Raw genomic sequence first — 17954 nt, 5'->3', positions numbered from 1 at the left:
CAAGAGAAGCTGACAGGTAGCCCTGGTATCTTCCACAAGGACAGCCATTTTAATGCACTGAAGTTGTTGTTCCCTTGTAATAAGCATAAAGACTTCAGTTGATTCCACCTGTTGTCTCTTATATAATGCTTAGATTGTAGGATCTTCATCTCCAGGTTATGAGTTAATACAGTGAGCAGCACAATAGGACTGAGGCTGGTTGGTGCTTCCTCATTGCCCTCCTCCCCCGCTGCCACTCCACCCCTGGGGTGGCAACTTACTCACCCTAGGCTTGACAACCTGCACTTGTTTGCTGTCTGCTCCAGACAGTGAGCTGGGCTAAAGACTGCTAATTGCCCTGTGCCGCCTCAAGGGGCCAGGGCCCTAGAATTGTTAGACTCATACCGTGCTAGCCAATTGACAGAGGACTATCAGCCACTAGGTGGCATAGTGAGATGGAGTGACCTCCCTCTGAGGCTGACAGGGAGCAACCCTGCTCCAAGCCACTACAGAAAGTTTTAAATAGGGGAAAATGCCCTTAAATAAAGATACATGCATGTTGTGCTTCCGTCTTTGGACAGTTGCTACAATCTCAGCAATTCTTCCTAATCTAATATTTTGCATTACACCTGTTGCATGCTATCTATTATATCTATATCTCCCCAGAAGCCCCACTTTCTGGATGGCCATGGGGACATCCAAAGAATACAGATAGCCTCAATTTTTGGATGATGAAAATTCATTCCTCTAGGAAGTTAACTTTTGGGGAATGAAGCTGAAATTAGGATATTCTGAAATTCAAAAAATTGGTTCAGACAAACGGCGCTTACCAGGGCCATCCTTAGGATTTATGGGGCCCTATGCGGTATTATTAACCTGGTGCCCCTATGCTGGATGGCAGCCCAAGCTCACAGCTTGGTGGGGGAGGGGGAGGAGGCGAGCAGGCGGGCAGTAGTAGGGGGGCAGGTGAGCCGGTGGCTGAGGAGGCAAGCAGGCAGGCAGGCAGTGGGGGGGTGAGAGGGGGGCAGGTGAGCCGGTGGCGGGAGAGGGGAGCTGAGGAAGTGAGTGGTGAGTTGGTGGCTGATCTGTTCTACTGATTTAATCTGGCTCCCAACCCCTCTCCAAGGGTTGCAGCTGTCTGGAGATGCTGCCTTCCACAGGAGTGGCACCAGGGTTTCTGGTGCCCTAGGCAGAATTCGGAGGGTGGCATTTTGTGCACTCCCCACGGGACACGCGGGAGCTTCCGGTTCCACTCCCATTGCGCCGACAACGAAGGACCCTCCACCAAAATGCTGCAGGTGACAGCGGCAGTCATTGAGCTGCTCAATTGCCTGCCGCTGTTTTTCGCGGCACGTCGGCAGAAGGTCCTCCTTCGGCAGCGCGATGGGAGCGGAACTGGAAGCTCCCATGGGGAGCGCATACAATGCAACCCCCCCCGAATCCTGGCGCCCTGGGGGAAGCGCCAGCCCTGGCCTTCCATGCCTTCCTCATTCATACCTCATTCATTCAACAGGGCAATTGATTACAAAGTGGGGGGAAGATCTTATTATTCTTCTAGCAAAAAGACATTTTTCTTTTACCTTAATTATACTACCTTAGGGGCCTGCTATAACATATTACCAAGGTTCAATACCACTGTTTCGGTGGGGCGGCACTAGGGAGGGAGGGTTTGTTTCCATGGGGCAGGTGCCGCTGGGGGGGGGTTGTTTTGGGGTGGCTGGGTGGCCCTGGGGTGGTTGTGGTATTTCAGCAGCGCTGGGGGGTTGTTTCCGCGGGCCGGGCAGTGATGGGGGGGGGTTGTGTTTCAGGGGGGCTGGGTAGCACTGGGGGTGGGGTTCGGCAGGGCCGGCGGGGTTTCGGCCCTCAGCTATTTTCTTTGAAATAAAAAGGCCCTTCACTGCTTTACGAGTTGTGCAGGCCTGCTCTATATCCTTGGCCTTTGCAGTTCCCTACATTCATTTATAACAAAGATTCCCTATACACAAATATGGGCAAAGGGGATCTGTGGATGCTCAGTGCCATACAGGACCAGGCCTTATATATTTCCGTCCACTAAGCAAGAGATCCTATAAACGATCCTTTTCCTGACAAATCATTTGACACAAAGCTGCAGCCCTTCAGTCTACTGTAGTTGTTGTCCACCTTAACATGCCTGTTTCCAGGAGTAAAAGATGGGCACTTTGGAAAGGGTAGTAGCTGTCACCTGGCCTTGTTCTCAGAAGTATTTAGCCATCATCTAGAGCATGGCTCCAGGCAAATGGATTTTATTTTATTTTACCTTTGGCAAATTTCCTGTTTCTTTCCCCTGGGACGGGACCAAGGGTAATACATTCTCTGCCAGTGGAACCCAAGTCAATGCTAACCTTTGGACACCTTTAGCTTTCTAAAGCCCTTAGCTGGGATTTGATCAATGAAAGATTCTGTTTGAGCATTATAGCAGCACATGTTAATATTAAGGTTCCCAAAGCAAGTCAGCAGTTGAATAACACTACATATATTGTAGCTAAAATAATAATGGCAATAGTTCCCTTCATCAATATTTGAAAGAGAATACATTCATAATGGGCCTGTAAACCTTCCCTGACATCTCCTGATCTCATTTTCATTGACTGTTTAAAGTTGGATAAAAGTGACTGAGCTTCTGCGTATAAAAGAGAAAAACTCTTGGATACTTTTGAAGAGAGAGATAAATGTATTTTCTGTTGTTCCTTCGATCTAAACATTCCAAGAGCATTCATGACAGTAGCATCTAGGTAGTAAATTGTTATTCAGTTACTTACACACACACTCTCTCTTATACACACAAAGCAAAGCTAACACACACACCCCAACACACACACTTAAGAGCCACTTGTAAATGAGCAGCACTGATCCTGTTTACTTTGTTGTTACAAAACTAGGGCAACCTCACTCTCAATTAACTGCTTGGTGTGCAGAGCCCTGAAAAGATGAGCCAGTGCGAGGAATTAAACACCAAGTTTTAACTTCCACTTGATTGCTAGCATTCATACACATCAAGCCAGCATCTTGTAACAGTGACTGACAGGTAGAAGTGAGATCATAAATAACTAGAGAAATACACAGGCAATTTTCTACCACACTACCATATTCATACTTTTAAAAGCACATAACCTAACTCAGAAGCCATTACAGTAAAGGATTATGAATAATAAGAGATTACTTAAATTTCTTAATCTGATTATTTGCCCACATTCCATCACTGAGTTCAGCTTTGAAACCAAGACAATTTAAAGTGGAAGATCCATCCAAGTAATTTTCCAACTATAAATTTAGTAAGAAGTAAATTACATATATTGTGTAAAAACCTGTCATTGCACTGGGATTTATAGCACGCTGTTACAGCTGAATCAGACCTCTAGTGTTTGATTTATTAACACTAAAACTAATGACAAACACTGGGCAATGAAAGCCTGTGTACTTCACACATCTCTGAAAGTTGATGATATCTGATTAAAAATATCTGCTATTGCTGAAATGCATCATATGCATGATATTTCCAAGGCTACTGAAATGTCACCCTGTTCAACTGAGCATGAAATGAAAGTAAATACAAATCTTGCAAAACATTGCTCAAGAAAGTAGTCCTCATTTATGCAAGTAGTAAGGCCTGCTCGAGTGAGTAAGGAGTTATAGGATCTAATCTTTACATTGGACGAGCTCTGGGGCAGGGATATGCCTTTTTTTTGGTTCTGTAAAGCTCCATGAACACCTATGATACTGTATAATCTATAGATAATAATTAAGTAACGTGAATGGAGTCTTATTTATTGAGAACAAATGCATCATTTGAAAGTGCTCACCTTGGAGTTGTGGCTGGTCTCCAATATCTGCAGAAAAGATATTGTCCATCTTGATTGACCATATGAGGGAGGTCCTGATAAGGGATATTCTGAGGACTCCGTCTTGGGGAATTTTCCTCAGGCATTCTAGAAGACTGACCTATAAGGTGTTGGAAAAAACAGGACATACTTTAAAGAGCAGGAAAGATATTGGCAGAGGGGTTTACTAAGTACACATATTCAAGAAAGTCAATAAGGCAACTGACAGTGACGGAAATGTTTCTCCCTCCCCAACAAAGATCCACAAAACTGGGCTCAATCTCATCTGCTTCTTGCAACTGCTCTGAGACTGAAGACTCAACATTTTTTTTTAGAGAAAATGTTCACATTATCAGAGAGGGGGGAGATAACAACCCAACCACACAGCTTCATTACTGCTTTTTTCCCCTTCTCCCATCTGTGTTTATTTTACATCGTTTTGGGAAACGGCTCTTAAAAAGAATATTTAGCTGCAATCAAGTGCAAATTGTAAAGCACCACTATGGATACAAGGAGACAGCTGCATAAAAGATTCATCTCTCTTAACATCTCCAAAGAACGGCGAAGAGTGCGCAGTAATGAGGTGCCTGGTGGCATTGTGTGGTTATGATGCTCCTTTCTGACATCTGAAAAGGAAAACATATAGGAGACTTCGCAGCAAACCTGTTTTCATCCTGTGCAAGGGTTTGCATCCCAGAGAGACGCCGGCATTGCAAGTCAAATACAAGCATATAGAGCCTTTTGCATATCGCCGCTAACATACATTAACACCCAGCCCCAGATCAATTCCTTTCTGTTGCAAAAAAAAGGGCAACAGAGATCTCTTCCCCTTGCAAGCTTCTGTGCTGGCTGCGATCCGCTCCCCCAAGCTCCTCGTTCCAATCTCTCTTTAGGGAAGCTGCCCGTAATTCATCACTTCTTGTTCATTTCATCACTTTTCTTAAACAAATCGCATGTGTGGGCTGAGGTGGTGGTGGGAGGGGAGGTGATGGGGATGGGAAAGCTGCAGTCCACTTTCCAGAAGCTGCTGCACACACATCAAAGGCACCTTGAGCACAGGCAGCTGTGTGGCACTGGGAGACTTGTACAGAAAGTTACTGTTGCTGCAGGTTGCTTGCAAACTTTACTTCCTTCCTGTCACTTGCTGTGAAGGGACATGGGGGTGAGGGTAGGAGAAAGTGGGGTTCTCCACTCAGCTCCCTGCTGCAGTCATCTCGAGTGAAAAAAACACAACTTCCCCAGCTACCTCTGTCTAGTAGCGAGACCGGGCAGAGGAAAAAGAATTCAGACATTTAATTTTCTCAGATGCCAAAGAAAGCAAAAAAAAAAAAAAAAAAAAAAAAAATCCCCCCCCCTCCGGGATTCAAATGCATCAAGTAGCGCTGGTTTCAAATGCAACAGCCACCCCTGGCTTCCAGTGCAGCCAGGGTTCTTTGCACCCCCCAGCCCCGGGCTCCCGGCACGTGAAGGGCGAGGGAGCTGTTTAAAGGGACGTTACCGGTGGCTGAAAAGCGCGGCGTGTTCGCAGCTGCCCGTGGAGTCAGTGGCCCCGGGAGCAGCTCGCTGGCTCCATTCACGCATCCGCGGCGGTTCCGCTGCCGAGTTAATCCTAGAGCTAGAGAGGAGGCGAGCGGTTGTGCCGGGCAAACCCCGGCTGGCAGGGGCCCAGGAGGGCAGGCGCACTGGGGCCAGCTCCGGGAGGAGGGTGGAGCAGCAGCAGCCTGCTGGGCACGGCGAGGATCCTGGCTCAGGGCAGGTCGCTCTGCCCGCTGCACGTGTGGCCAGGCAGCGACCCGCAGCAGCCAGGCCCCAGGGTCCCAACGGAGTGACCAGTCCCCAGGTACTTAACTCAGGATCTCCCCGAGGGCGCAAGCAGCGCTCTGAGTCATGTCGTTGATCCAGACGGCAAGGCAGCCTGTGTCTCCTCCAGCCTGGCGTTCAGTCAATAATAAATTAATAATAACTAACCTCATTTCTAGGCGAGCCAGGGGAAACCCCATGAAAGAGGCAATCCCCACGCACGGTGTATTCCTCGGCTCAGGTGGCACCTTGGCACAAATGGCCAAGCATCGCTCTAAGGGCTCCCCGTTCAGAATAAGGGCATGGTAGTATCAACTGCCCCAGGAGCAAATCCAGTGGGAAGCTTTTCATCGCAATTAGCCGGGTCCTCCCTTACTGCCAGCTGAGAATCAGGCTCCATAGCTAGAAATGGGTGCTCTAATGCCAGAGCTATGCGCTTGGGATGGACAGGCAGGCAGACATTAGATGCAGGGAAAACGAAAGATACACAGTCTGAAGAGAAAGGAGAGAATTAATCTAATGCCCCTTTAAATTTCCCCAGCTTTGATCCTGCCTAGCTGGTTCGGATGTGCAGTTGTTCTTGTGAGATTTCTGCCATTTGGAGCTGAACGGTTTCAAAACTTTTGGAGCCACTCAGTCCAAACCTAAAAGCCTGAATAGTGCTTGGAGTCCAGATCAGTATCCCAACACCACCTGGTTTGCTCCTCTGTAATTATAACCTGCTTTATGGTATATAACAAATGCTTAGGAAAACAGTCAAAACTAATTTCAGTGAAAATCATCTCCCGGGTTTAAAGGCAAATGTCCAGGTACTGAATTTAAGAGCTTGATCCTTCAGTTGTAATGCTAGCAAAACTCCCTACTTAGCATTTATAGAGTACTTTGTGTATTGCCTACCTCAAGAGTGCAGACTCAGGCCTTTTATGCTTCATCATTTAATCTTTAATTTCTGGATGCCTGTGGATGTCCAAGAGCCTCCTGGCATCTTAAGAAAAAGCAGCTATAACAAGATGTTTTAAAAACTAGGCAACATGCCCAAATAAATCCCAAAGTGGGAACAAAGGCTGAGGAAAGGAAAGAAAAGTATAATCAACTACTAATACCGCAATCTCTGAGCCAAAACATATACATATTAAAGAGGAAATCAAAAGCACATTTGTATCTTATTGTCATTTATATTAAACCCCTTAAAGGAGTTTGTTCATTACAAACTGCAAAGGCAAAAATGTATAGTTCCAGAAACGCTAATATATGGAAATCCATCCATGGACATTTATAATGAGCAGGATTCAGGATTCCAGGTGAGGCAGGGGCCTTTTCAGAGCCTGGAGAACAGTATGTTCAAATAGCATATGACTTCTTAGCTCAACTACTCTTCAGGTGTTGCTGACTGTTCCATTTCAGGGGTGGATGAATCAACCTTATGTATATAAAACACTTTGTGATCCTTTGGGTTACAAGGTGCATTAAGTGTAAATTATTATTATATATACGGCTACCATCTGATCAGTTGACATTTAGTTCAACAGCACTATGGGCCCAATCCTACATTCTCCGCATGCTCCCAAATTCCCACTAGTTCACTGGGAATCCTGGATGTGCAGGGAATGTAGGATCAGGCCCTCTGGGGGCATTTGGGGATAATTCCCTTTTATAGACACACATTCTGTCTTGTGGTGTAACTGTAGAAATTAAAAGAAGCATCTGACTGTCTGTCTGATATTCCTCATGACTTGTGAGTCCTAAATAAGAAAATTATTCCTGGGAAAATTGCATGGATTGGGACTGAGGGATCCACCTGTTTGAGATCAACACAACATGGAAGGGTCCAGCTCAGCAATTATTGCAGGCTAGTCTCCAGTGAGAAAACAAAGGGAGCTGTGAGAGTGCAGTGATTGCCAGATGGTAACATCGTTTGCTTTCTCTAGTCAAGAGTGAGGCATAATTTGGAAATATATTTTAAACGCAATCAAATTCCTAATAAAAATAGAATTAGGCTCATTTCTATCTTTACAGTAACTTGATAACAGCTTGGATTTATGAGGTGCATCCAGAAAAGTTGTTTAGTGTAGGAAGGGCCAAATCCTGCTTGCTATCAGGAAGCAAGCAGTCCCATTGACTCCAGGTGTGCATATGTGAGTACACAGAGATGGATTTGGCCTAAAATAGGGCAAATGACAGAAAAAGAATCCAGCACTGGAAAGAGAAAAACATCACATACAAATGAGGGATGGATAATGGAGGGGAAGGGATGGAAGGGCTGCAAGACATTAGGAGGGAGAGAAGGATGATGGAGGAAGGGATGCATGGAGGGCAGGGAAAGTGACACTGGAGCAGAGACGGGCATAAGTTTCTCTTTGGCATTAGACTTCCAGTCACAGAATGACTTTTTAATGGATTATTTCCTGTTAGCATGCCCAGGTGAAGAGATTTTATAAGATCCTTCTGTTCCAGTTGACTGTCACATCCTCATTCATTGCAAGAGTAGTCTGATTTGAGAATTGGATTTAATTGGAGATTTTGCTAAACCATTTGCAATTCTGCTGAATAGGATCATAAAAGAGCGAGCTTCACTGATGATGACTGATGAAAATTGGATCTCGGGAAGCAGAATTAGAACACAGCTATGACATATCTGGATATGAAAGAATTAACTATAAAGATGAGATATGCCATAGGTTACAATACACAGAGAGCAGATGGAAAGAGTGACAGAAAATGTATGCCAAGAGAGCACACGGGGAAAAAGAAAACGACAAAGAAAAATTAAATGCAAGAGAAAAGCAAAGAAGACAAAGTAGCAACTGCAATCAATTTGCAATAATTGTTTTAGATTTGCCACTCTCTTTGGACAGTTCTTTATTCCTCCCTATCCAGAGTTCAGTCACCAGGATTTACTTCTTTTGTGCTTTCTACTTTAGCTTGACTATTGATATTACAGGATCAGAAAGACATGTACAGAGAGAGGCAAGGGGGTTGGGATGAGCTGCTTTTCTTTGACCCTAAAATATTTATATTAACTCCTTGTCATATGCATTAAAAACATAGGCTTGGTGCCATGCAAACTGGGTTGAGAAAAAATAAGTCAATTATAATCTCCCTGTTGACAGGGGTGGCTTTAGGAATTCTGCCGCCCCAAGCACGGCAGGCAGGCTGCCTTCCTCGGCGTGCCTGTGGGAGGTCCACTGAAGCTGCAGGACCAGCAGACCCTCTGCAGGCAAGCCGCCAAGGGCAGCCTGCCTGCCACCCTCGCGGCACCGGCAGAGCGCCCCCCACTGCTTGCCGCCCCAAGCACGCGCTTGGTGTGCTGGGACCTGGAGCCGCCCCTGCCTGTTGATCAAATTCATGCTTAACGATGGCCTCAAAGACTAGCTCTGCACTGGCCTGCTGTCCTTTGGGCCCATGCACCAATTCAAAGTCAGTTTTACTTTAGAAGGAGGATTCACAGCAAAGACCTGAGAACCAGAAAACCTATTTCCAGGCTCTTTCATTGACCTGCTGCCCGAGTTTAGGCGAGTCACTTTGTCTCTGTTTCTCTGTCTGTGTTCCAATGGGAATAATAGTACTTAATCTTTAAAGCACTTTAAGACCCTGGATATGAAAGCAAAGTAATCTCATTACGTGAAAGAAAATGATTAATGTTCATAAGAGTCCTACTTAGTTGCAGCAGAGAAGAGATTCTTTTTGCCAAAGGTCCGATCCTGCTCTCATTGAAGCCAGCAACAAAATTCTGGCTTGGTCTACACTTAAAAATTAGATCAACCTAGATATGTTGCTCAGAGCTGTGAAAAATTTTGTACTCTCAGCACTGTGGTTAATTTGACCTCACCCCTGATGTAGATGCAGCGAGGTTGACGGAAGAATTCTTCTGTCAACCTAGCTGCTTCCTCTTGGAGAGTTAGTTTAACTATATCAATAGAAAACCCCCCTCTGTCGATGTTTATACTACAAGCTCTACCGCGGCATTGCTGCTGGTATAGCATTAGTAATGTAGACATAGCCTCTCACTTCAAACAGACCTACTTATATGAGTAAGGTGAGCAGGATCTGACCCTAAGTCTCCCTAAATACACATATTTTAAAAAAAATCTTGTGTTTAAAAATACCCAGTTTGAACATGTTTCAATCTTTTTCATTAGTGTTTAAAAGGTGACCCCTCCTACTCAGAGTTCTAATTTGAGAGCTGGCTGTTTTAATGAAAGAAACAATAAATGTTAAAACCCACAGAAGAATATTCCTACTGAGAATCAGAGGCATTGCGCATACAGAAAACATGAAGCACACACCCTTCAAAGACAGACAATTCAAAACTAAAGGCTGAAACTCCACCCCAAAGCCTTGTCTCCCTGACAGAAATTGACTAGCTATTCCAGAATAACTATTCCCATATAATTTAGTTATTCTAGAATCACTGTCCTAAGTGGACACTCTGTTCCAGAATAAAAAAATGATTTGTGGAAGGAGTAATTATCTTGGAATAGTCACTTTTATTCTGGAATATTGTCCACATGGGGAGATATTCCAGAATAGCAATTGTGGAATACTTATTCTGCCACAACTATGCTGATCAATTTCTCCATGTAGACAAACCCTAAGTATCATGACTGTTAATGCTCATAGGTTGCAGGAGGTAAATACTGCAGAACTTGGGCACTAAAGGCGCAGTAATGGCTTCTCTTTATCTATGGCACATATGGGTATTTTGAAGACTATATTTTAACAACCTTCCTTTGTCATGTGCTTTCTCAGCAATTCCCTTTTTATGTTGTTACCAATATTTGTTTCTAAACAGAAGCTTCCTGTTATATAATTAGCCTGTTTGTCCTGCATGATTCACTCACATTGTGAGAGTGAATTGCTGTGTTACTACTGAAGCACTTGAAGGGAAATCCGGTCCCTGCCATTATTAGGATAGACAGCTTAACAGATCTGTTCTGGGACGGTATTTCATATGTTATTGTGGTGTGGTTTCCTATAGTCATATTAGTACATTGATAAGATGTCAGTCCTAACAGTAGAAACAGGAGTTTTTCAGTGCATAGTATGTTATCGAAAGATGCCTTAAAGGAAAATGTTCTAATCTTTGAACTTTAAAATACATAAAAGTAAGCATATGATAACATGGTAAATTCTCTTGTATTTCTTTGTACAGCCTTGTATTTTAAAAGTGCCTATCTATTCTTTTTTCATTTTACTGATGATGGCTACATAATCCACTTTACAAGCCTGGCATAATTGTGTCAGGACTAAATAATATAACAAAAAGACATGGTAATTCTGTGGTGGATGGAGCGGTGCTTTATTTTGGTAGCCAAACAGGAAGCATTGACTGAAGAAGAGGTGCTATTGTGCGGCTTGGTTCTCTTGCTGCTTTGCCGATTGAGAAAGCATCATCCATCATGTTTTGCATTCCAATTTATCCTTGCATGTTTCTCAGCTCATCATAACATAATTATGTTTCAGTTTCTTCTCGTCAGGGACCGATACTTTCTTTTACTAAGACAACAGCTGCATAGCACAACCTTGATGAATCCCCATAAGGACAAAAATGTGTCTGCGGTGTTTGTTTCTGCCTTAGCAACCCAAATGTTAAAGCTGCTTCTGCTTCTTCTTTTTCTTCCTTTTTCTTTTCTTTTCTTTTTTTTGGACGAACCATGCTATTGCTTCTCAAATGCACCCAAGCCTGGTGCTTTCATAGCCGTTCTCAAAGTGGCACCCATGTTGTTTTATACTGTAATTTGTACTTGAAATGTTAAGCATCCTTGCTGGGTTGTAATTTTTAAGTGTTGAAAGGCTGATTCTGTGGAATTGCCTTTTATAGGACCATAAACACTGACATGGTATTTTATAGGGTCATAATTACTGATATGGAATTTATTTTATGAATGACTGAAAATCATGGCAATAGAGGCTTCCACCTCCCTCCACTGTGCTTCTGCGATACATGTGAAGTAGGCTTCAGTATTGTATATGGCCTTATTAAAATACTTAGCTCTTACATAGCCAATATCAGTGGATGTCAAAGTGCTTTGAAAAAAAAGATATGTCATTATCTCTGTTTTATAAAGGGGGAAACTGAGGCCCGGAGCAGTGAAGTGACTTCCTAATGTCAGAAGCAAGCTGGGAACAGAATCAAGTCTCCTGGCCACTAGTCCAGTGACTGGTTCACTGTATCACAGTATTCCATGTCCCAGAGTAAATTTCACCCATAGGCACAACAAAATGTGACTCCATCTTTCGGATCATATATATCAGGAATGTTGTGACCCTGTCACACTCATGGCACTCTTTGGAAGCATAGAGATGTTTGCTACAATGTCCTGGCCAAAATACAGTTTGAATGATGTAACAGGGTGATCTGTCCCCTTAAAGGTAGTGGGGATTAGGGGGTCAGCCAATCCCTATTCCATGGCATGGCCCTGTTTGGGAGTTCTGACAAGGGCCTAGGAAATGGCAGAGGCAGATACTGGGAGAGAGGAAGTGGTCCTAGGGAAATAATGAGTATTTGGGGGAAAATCCACACTATTGTTCCTTTAAAGGTCTGGGACCAGGAACCTTGTAGTGAAGGATGGGGCAAGGCTCACCTCTCCCATAAATGCTGCCTCTTGCCCTCTTCCCTCGCAACACAAAGGCAGTAGAAGGGAAAGGACTGCTTGCCTGCTGATCCATCCCAGCCCAAGGGAGAAAGGACTGAGGGGGTGAGACCTGATCTTCCAGCCATGGAGGAAGGCTGGAAGACTGTGCCCACCAGAAATGCCTGGGTGGAAAGCACTTTGTTAGGAAGGTTTTGTTTTGTGTTCTGTTTGTTTGAAAGATTTTGTTGACAGTTCAGGTGGAACTGGATGAAAGTGATTTAAAGGGGCCAGCTGGGAGAAGCTGGCCTAAAGCAGATCACAGACCCATGGAGGAGAGATGTGGGGAGGTCACAGACCTACAGAGTGGGACTTTACTGATCCCTTTTCCAGGGAGTGGCAAGACATAGCTCTATGAAAGAGGACTCTGGGACCCCCAGAGGGCCAACAAAAACTGTTTGTAAAGACTCAGTAAATTAGTCATCTCCTCTCCTGTCCCCCACAGAAGGGGAGTGTTGTTTTAAGTACTTGACTTTGGGATTTATTAGGAGAGTGGTTCTCAACCAGAGGTATGTGTATCCCTGGGGGTATGCAGAGGTCTTCCAGGGGGTACAGCAACTCATCTAGATATTTGCCTAGTTTTACAACAGGCTATGTAAAAAGCCCTAGCGAAGTCAGTACAAAGTAAAATTTCCTACAGACAACAATTTGTTTATACTGTTCTATATACTATATCAGCAGTTCTCAAACTGTAGACGAGTTCGTTTTAATGGGATTGCGAGGGCAGGTGTTAGACTCTTTGGGTCCTAGGGCAGAAAGTCGAAGCCTGAGCCCCACCGCGCAGGGCTGAAGCTGAAGCTTTTAAGTGAAGTGAAGCCTGGGGTACACAAGACGAATCAGACTCCTAAAAGGGGTACAGTAGTCTGGAAAGGTTTAGAATAACTGTATTAGGAAGAACTGAGGATGAGGTGCCTGCAGGGCCACTCCATGCTATGAGAGAGTGCTCTAGAGCAGGGGTTCTCAGACTGGGGGTTGGGACCGTTCAGGGGGTCACGAGGTTATTACATGGGGGGTCGTGAGCTGTCAGCCTCCACCCCAAACCCTGCTTTGCTTCCAGCATTTATAATGGTGTTAAATATATAAAAAAGTGTTTTTTAATTTATAAGGAGGGCTTATAAGAGGCTTGTTATTTGAAAGGAGTCACCAGTACAAAAGTTTGAGAACCATTGCTCTAGAGAATGCACCCTGCCACATCTGCCTCTCATTCTTCCTATAGTTTCACTTTCTGGGCTGATCTTTTGGGGTTTGTTACTGCATGCTGTTAAACAGCTGCTACCTTCCAGTCCAGGGATCGATGCATTTCAGCAGGAATAGTAATAGTAATAGTGAAATAACTCCAATAAGCAGAGCCAAATCAGGCAACCATGAGGAACTCCACTCCTCTGAGTAGTTCCATTTATGCATAAATATGTAAATGATCAAGTCCATTGAGTTTCTAATGTGTTCTGAGATCCTTCAGTATGAATGGCATATATACATGCTGTAATAATAATTTTTGTTACTATCCACCACATTAATTCCTGGTACAGCTGGATGAAACTTCCTTTGGTGTGGATGGAAGTTGCACTCACTTGTGCCAGGTTAAATATAGCTCTTCTTATATCTAGCCAAAGAACTGTGAGTACAATTACCAGCCATTCTTGTGTGTTTAAAAAAGACAACATGTTTATGGCCTTGGTCCTTACCACATATTTATGGATCACTAGTATCAGTATAGCTGGATAACTTGCCCTATATTATTTCATACCTATAAAAATGTGTATAAGTTCCAGCAGTGGGAATACAATCAGATGTCTTTCTAGGTTTTCTTGCATTCATATTTGGTTTCTTTGCTTAATCCACTTACACATACCAATATATGGCTGTGTAAGATGTGAATTTTCTTTGATTTATGTGCAATAATTACTTCCTAACATCTACATAACAGATTTTGTAGGAAAAGTAACTCTGCGATGTTAAAAAATAAATGTATGAAATCTTTAACATCTCTATTACTGGGTTTTGTTATCCACAGCTGACTGGATACATTCCCAGCCAGGAAGCTGGTTCAGCAAAACAGCTGCATTAGTGATTTAACTGTGGGCCTTAGATTGCTCCTGTTTACACCAATGTAAATCAGGAGTGATGCTACTGAAGACAAAGGAGTTATACCAGAATGAAACTAGTGTGAAAGGAAAGTGAGCTTTAGGGTACAGAGTAACCAGGGAACATTCAGATATGATGCTTTGATGGTGCAGGATACTGTGTTAGGGCCTGATCCAGCAAATCATTCCTACCAGATATATTGCTTTCTGATGAGCTTATTATTATTTAATATTTTTATATTGTGGTAGGGTCTGGAGGCCAACTAGGTCAGGGCCCCATTGTGGTAGGCACTGTACCCTAGTCCCATGGACTTAAGTGAAACTACTTTTGGTAGTAAGCACTGCACTCAGTAGTGAGTATTTGCGGTATTGGCCCCAAATTATTCATTCTTATTTATATAGTGTCAAAAATGTTCTGGGTTCATTATAATTTACTGTGTGATTTGTAGTACTGGAAAATGTATTCACTGACATTCTTTCAACACTGCCTTAGTACAAGTGATAATTAATCTGGAGCTCTCCTTTGAGAATGGGAATTTTAACCAAGGATTGTTGAAGTCAAATACAAGCTAGAACACCTCTCAAGAGCCCAGTACAGTCCCAGTATCGGACTGACTTCTACTCAGTTGTAAAACAATATACAGGTGTATTACCAGAAATCTTATCATTCTGCCTTGTAGATGGGCTTTCAAGTAGGACAGATATTAAACCTCTTTAGGCCTCTACTGCCTTCTTTAATGAGCTGATTTGTTAATTATTTGCTGACAACAACAGCTACTGTTACAGAATGTGTGAGCTCCAAGAATGCCAGCAATGAATATCTGATCTTGGATGTAATCTCTGATTACTCTTCTAGCAAAGGCACAGGTAGTTTTGTAAGTGATTTGGACTCAGAGTATTTGTGGTGGCTGGAGGGGTGGCACACATCATAAGAACATAAGAACGGCCATACTGGGTCAGACCAATGGTCCATCTAGCCCAGTATCCTGTCTTCTGACGGTGGCCAATGCCAGGTACCTCAAAGGGAATGAACAGAACAGGTAATCATCAGGTGCTCCATCCCCTGTCACCCATCCCTAGCTTTTGGCAAACAGAGGCTAGGGACACCATCCCTGCCCATCCCAGCTAATAGCCACTGATGGACCTATCCTCCATGAACTTATCTAGTTCTTTTTTGAACCCTGTTACAGACTTGACCTCCATGTGGATTCATACTGGAGTTCCATGTATAGGACCCCTTGTATTCCAAGGCACAATGGACCTAAATTCTGCAACAGATACCCATCAATTCTGGGGCAGAAAACCCTCCATTCTATGGCAATGATAATTAAGGCTATGATTTAGTCATGGATAATTTTAGTAAAAGTCTAAGCACTATGTCCAGCAGTAAGTGTTTGCAGGATTTAAGACTTTTGAAAATATTCTGAGGATGCCCAGCATGTCTCAGTATAATATGAGGGCACACTTGTGCAGATAACCCAAAGTTTTAACACTATCTTCCTGTTTTGGTTTGTTTAATTCCACGTGAAACAGTTTTCTTTCCTCTCAAAGAGTTTGAACTGAACAGTCTGTGACCATATACCAAATCTCAACATGCCTGAGGGCTATCCTGCATCTTCCAAAGAGAATCTTTTTTTAAACCAACTTCTGCTGAAATACTGGAACTTCACCCATTTATGGCCCTTCTTTTTTGATCTTTGAAGGCAGCAGTGACATGATGGCTGGATGAAGTGCACATTACAATTCTGGATGCAGTGCAACACATTTTAAAAGCTTTTTACTTAGAAACTAAATAAATTTGTTAGTCTTTAAGGTGCCACAGGGACTCCTCATTGTTTTTGCTGATACAGACTAATATGGCTACCACTCTGAAACCTGTATGCTATATATGTATTCGGAAGTGTTTTTTATTGTTACTAGGAGCATATTTATAAAAACATGGTTTTTGTGTTTTTGAAATCAGTAATTCATTTGGTTTTGTTGGTTATGTCTTACTTGAATAATTAGTATGATAATACACTTTTATACAGGGCCTGTGTACTCTGCAGAAAACTGGAAATTCTGTGGCATCTTCAGTTAACGTCAGCTTCTACTGATTTTAAATATGAATATGAATAACGAATTCATTGCAATATTCCTTGTGCTATTCATTTTTATGATATTTAAATGAATTTTACATTGCCTCAGATTTTCAGTCTGCTGTACATTTTTGTGTGGACAATACACAGTTGTATGTTTGAACAAAGCCAGAGATTTTGGCAGCAACTTGGAGTTTTTGGCACCTGGGAACATATGGCACCGAGGATGTAGTTGGGACTTTCACAATGGTGAATGGCTGCATTTCTTCTCTTCCTCCTAGTGGACAAGGATGAAAGGGACTTGAAATTTTGGGGATGGTATGTGCCCTCCGAATTCCCCACCACAGCATCTCTTGACACAAACATTGCCCCAGTTCCCCTTGTTGTAGTATCAACAACTATGGTTAAGCAGAATTAGCTAGATATTGCTGCCGAAGTGATCGACAGTGAAACAGTTAACAATATTGACAATTAAATCATCATTAAGTTTCAGAGTTAACACAACACTACAGTTAAGGAAATTCACACATCACAGAGCTATTGTTTCAAGCCAGTCTGTTTCCAGACTCAGGAAGATGAGACAGCAATTTGGTTCATGTTTGGTAGTTTTCCTTCAAAACAACAAAATTTGGAAATGTATTGTTTAAAATGAAATCTGAGAATCTGTTGCTCAAATCTGCAGCAGGATGTGGATTTTGTGGCAGTGCTGTAGCTATAGAACTTCAGAATATGGGAGACCCTTTTAAACATCTTCCACATAAGGATCTCACAGCACTTTGAATACTAATTAATCCTTGTGATGTAGGAAAGTATAATTATCCCCATTTAACAATGAGGAAGAGAGGCCTAGAGATGTGAGAGGCTTGCCCAAGGTCACAAAGAAAGCTGAGGCAGAGCCTGGATCAGAACCCAGGGCCAAATTCTTCCCCAGTATAACTCCACTGGAGTCAACTGAATTACACCCAGGACAAATTGGTCCCAAGTCTCCTAACTGTACCTTATCCATACAACCACTCTTTGTTCCTTTATAACTTGTGGTCATAATCCTCTGTTTCATCACAACCAACTCCAGAGCAACCAAGCGAAGGCGGGGCTGGGTGAAGCTTCTGGTACTCCTCTTCCAAGAGTGTACTAGGGGCCATTTAGGGTATGTCTCCCGAACAAAGGAAAACCCATGGCTAGCCTGTGCCAGCCAACTGAGGCTCGCGGGGCTCATGCTGCAGGGCTGGTTCATTGCTGTGTAGATTTCTGAGCTTGAGCCTGGGCTCTAGGATCCTGGAGTTGAAGCCTGCGGCCTGAGCCCTGCGAGCCTGAATCAGCTAGCATGGGCCAGCTGCAGGTTTTTCTTTGCGGTGTAGACATACTCTAAGGCCTGGTCTACACTACGCATTTAAACCGAATTTAGCAGCATTAAACCCTGCACCCGTCCACACAACGAAGCCCTTTATATCGATATAAAGGGCTCTTTAAACCAATTTCTGTACTCCTCCCCGACGAGGGGAGTAGCACTGAAATCGGTATTGTCATGTTGGATTAGAGTTA

General features: G+C 43.3%; 1 protein-coding gene across 3 annotated transcripts in view; it reads right to left on the bottom strand.

Moving 5' to 3' along the window:
* Positions 1–5572, bottom strand: part of MGLL (monoglyceride lipase) — a 111041-nt gene extending 105469 nt beyond the window's left edge. Inside the window, exons 1-2 of one of the 3 annotated variants that reach the window (XM_032802728.2) lie at positions 5317–5572; positions 3801–3939 (exon numbers count right to left, since the gene is read on the bottom strand). In XM_032802728.2, the coding sequence (XP_032658619.1) occupies positions 3801–3925 (125 nt within the window). In that variant the 5' untranslated portion in view covers positions 3926–3939; positions 5317–5572. Of the gene's footprint in view, positions 1–3800; positions 3969–4045; positions 4126–4481; positions 5287–5316 lie in introns of those variants that run through there. The other 2 variants (XM_032802726.2, XM_075073153.1) reach the window with 2 other exon arrangements.
* Between the last annotated feature and the right edge of the window lie 12382 nt (positions 5573–17954).

Source organism: Chelonoidis abingdonii, chromosome 17 (genome assembly GCF_003597395.2).
Source record: "Chelonoidis abingdonii isolate Lonesome George chromosome 17, CheloAbing_2.0, whole genome shotgun sequence".
In the NCBI taxonomy this organism is placed as follows: Eukaryota; Metazoa; Chordata; order Testudines; family Testudinidae; genus Chelonoidis; species Chelonoidis abingdonii.
This window is presented reverse-complemented; position numbering and strand designations above follow the sequence as displayed.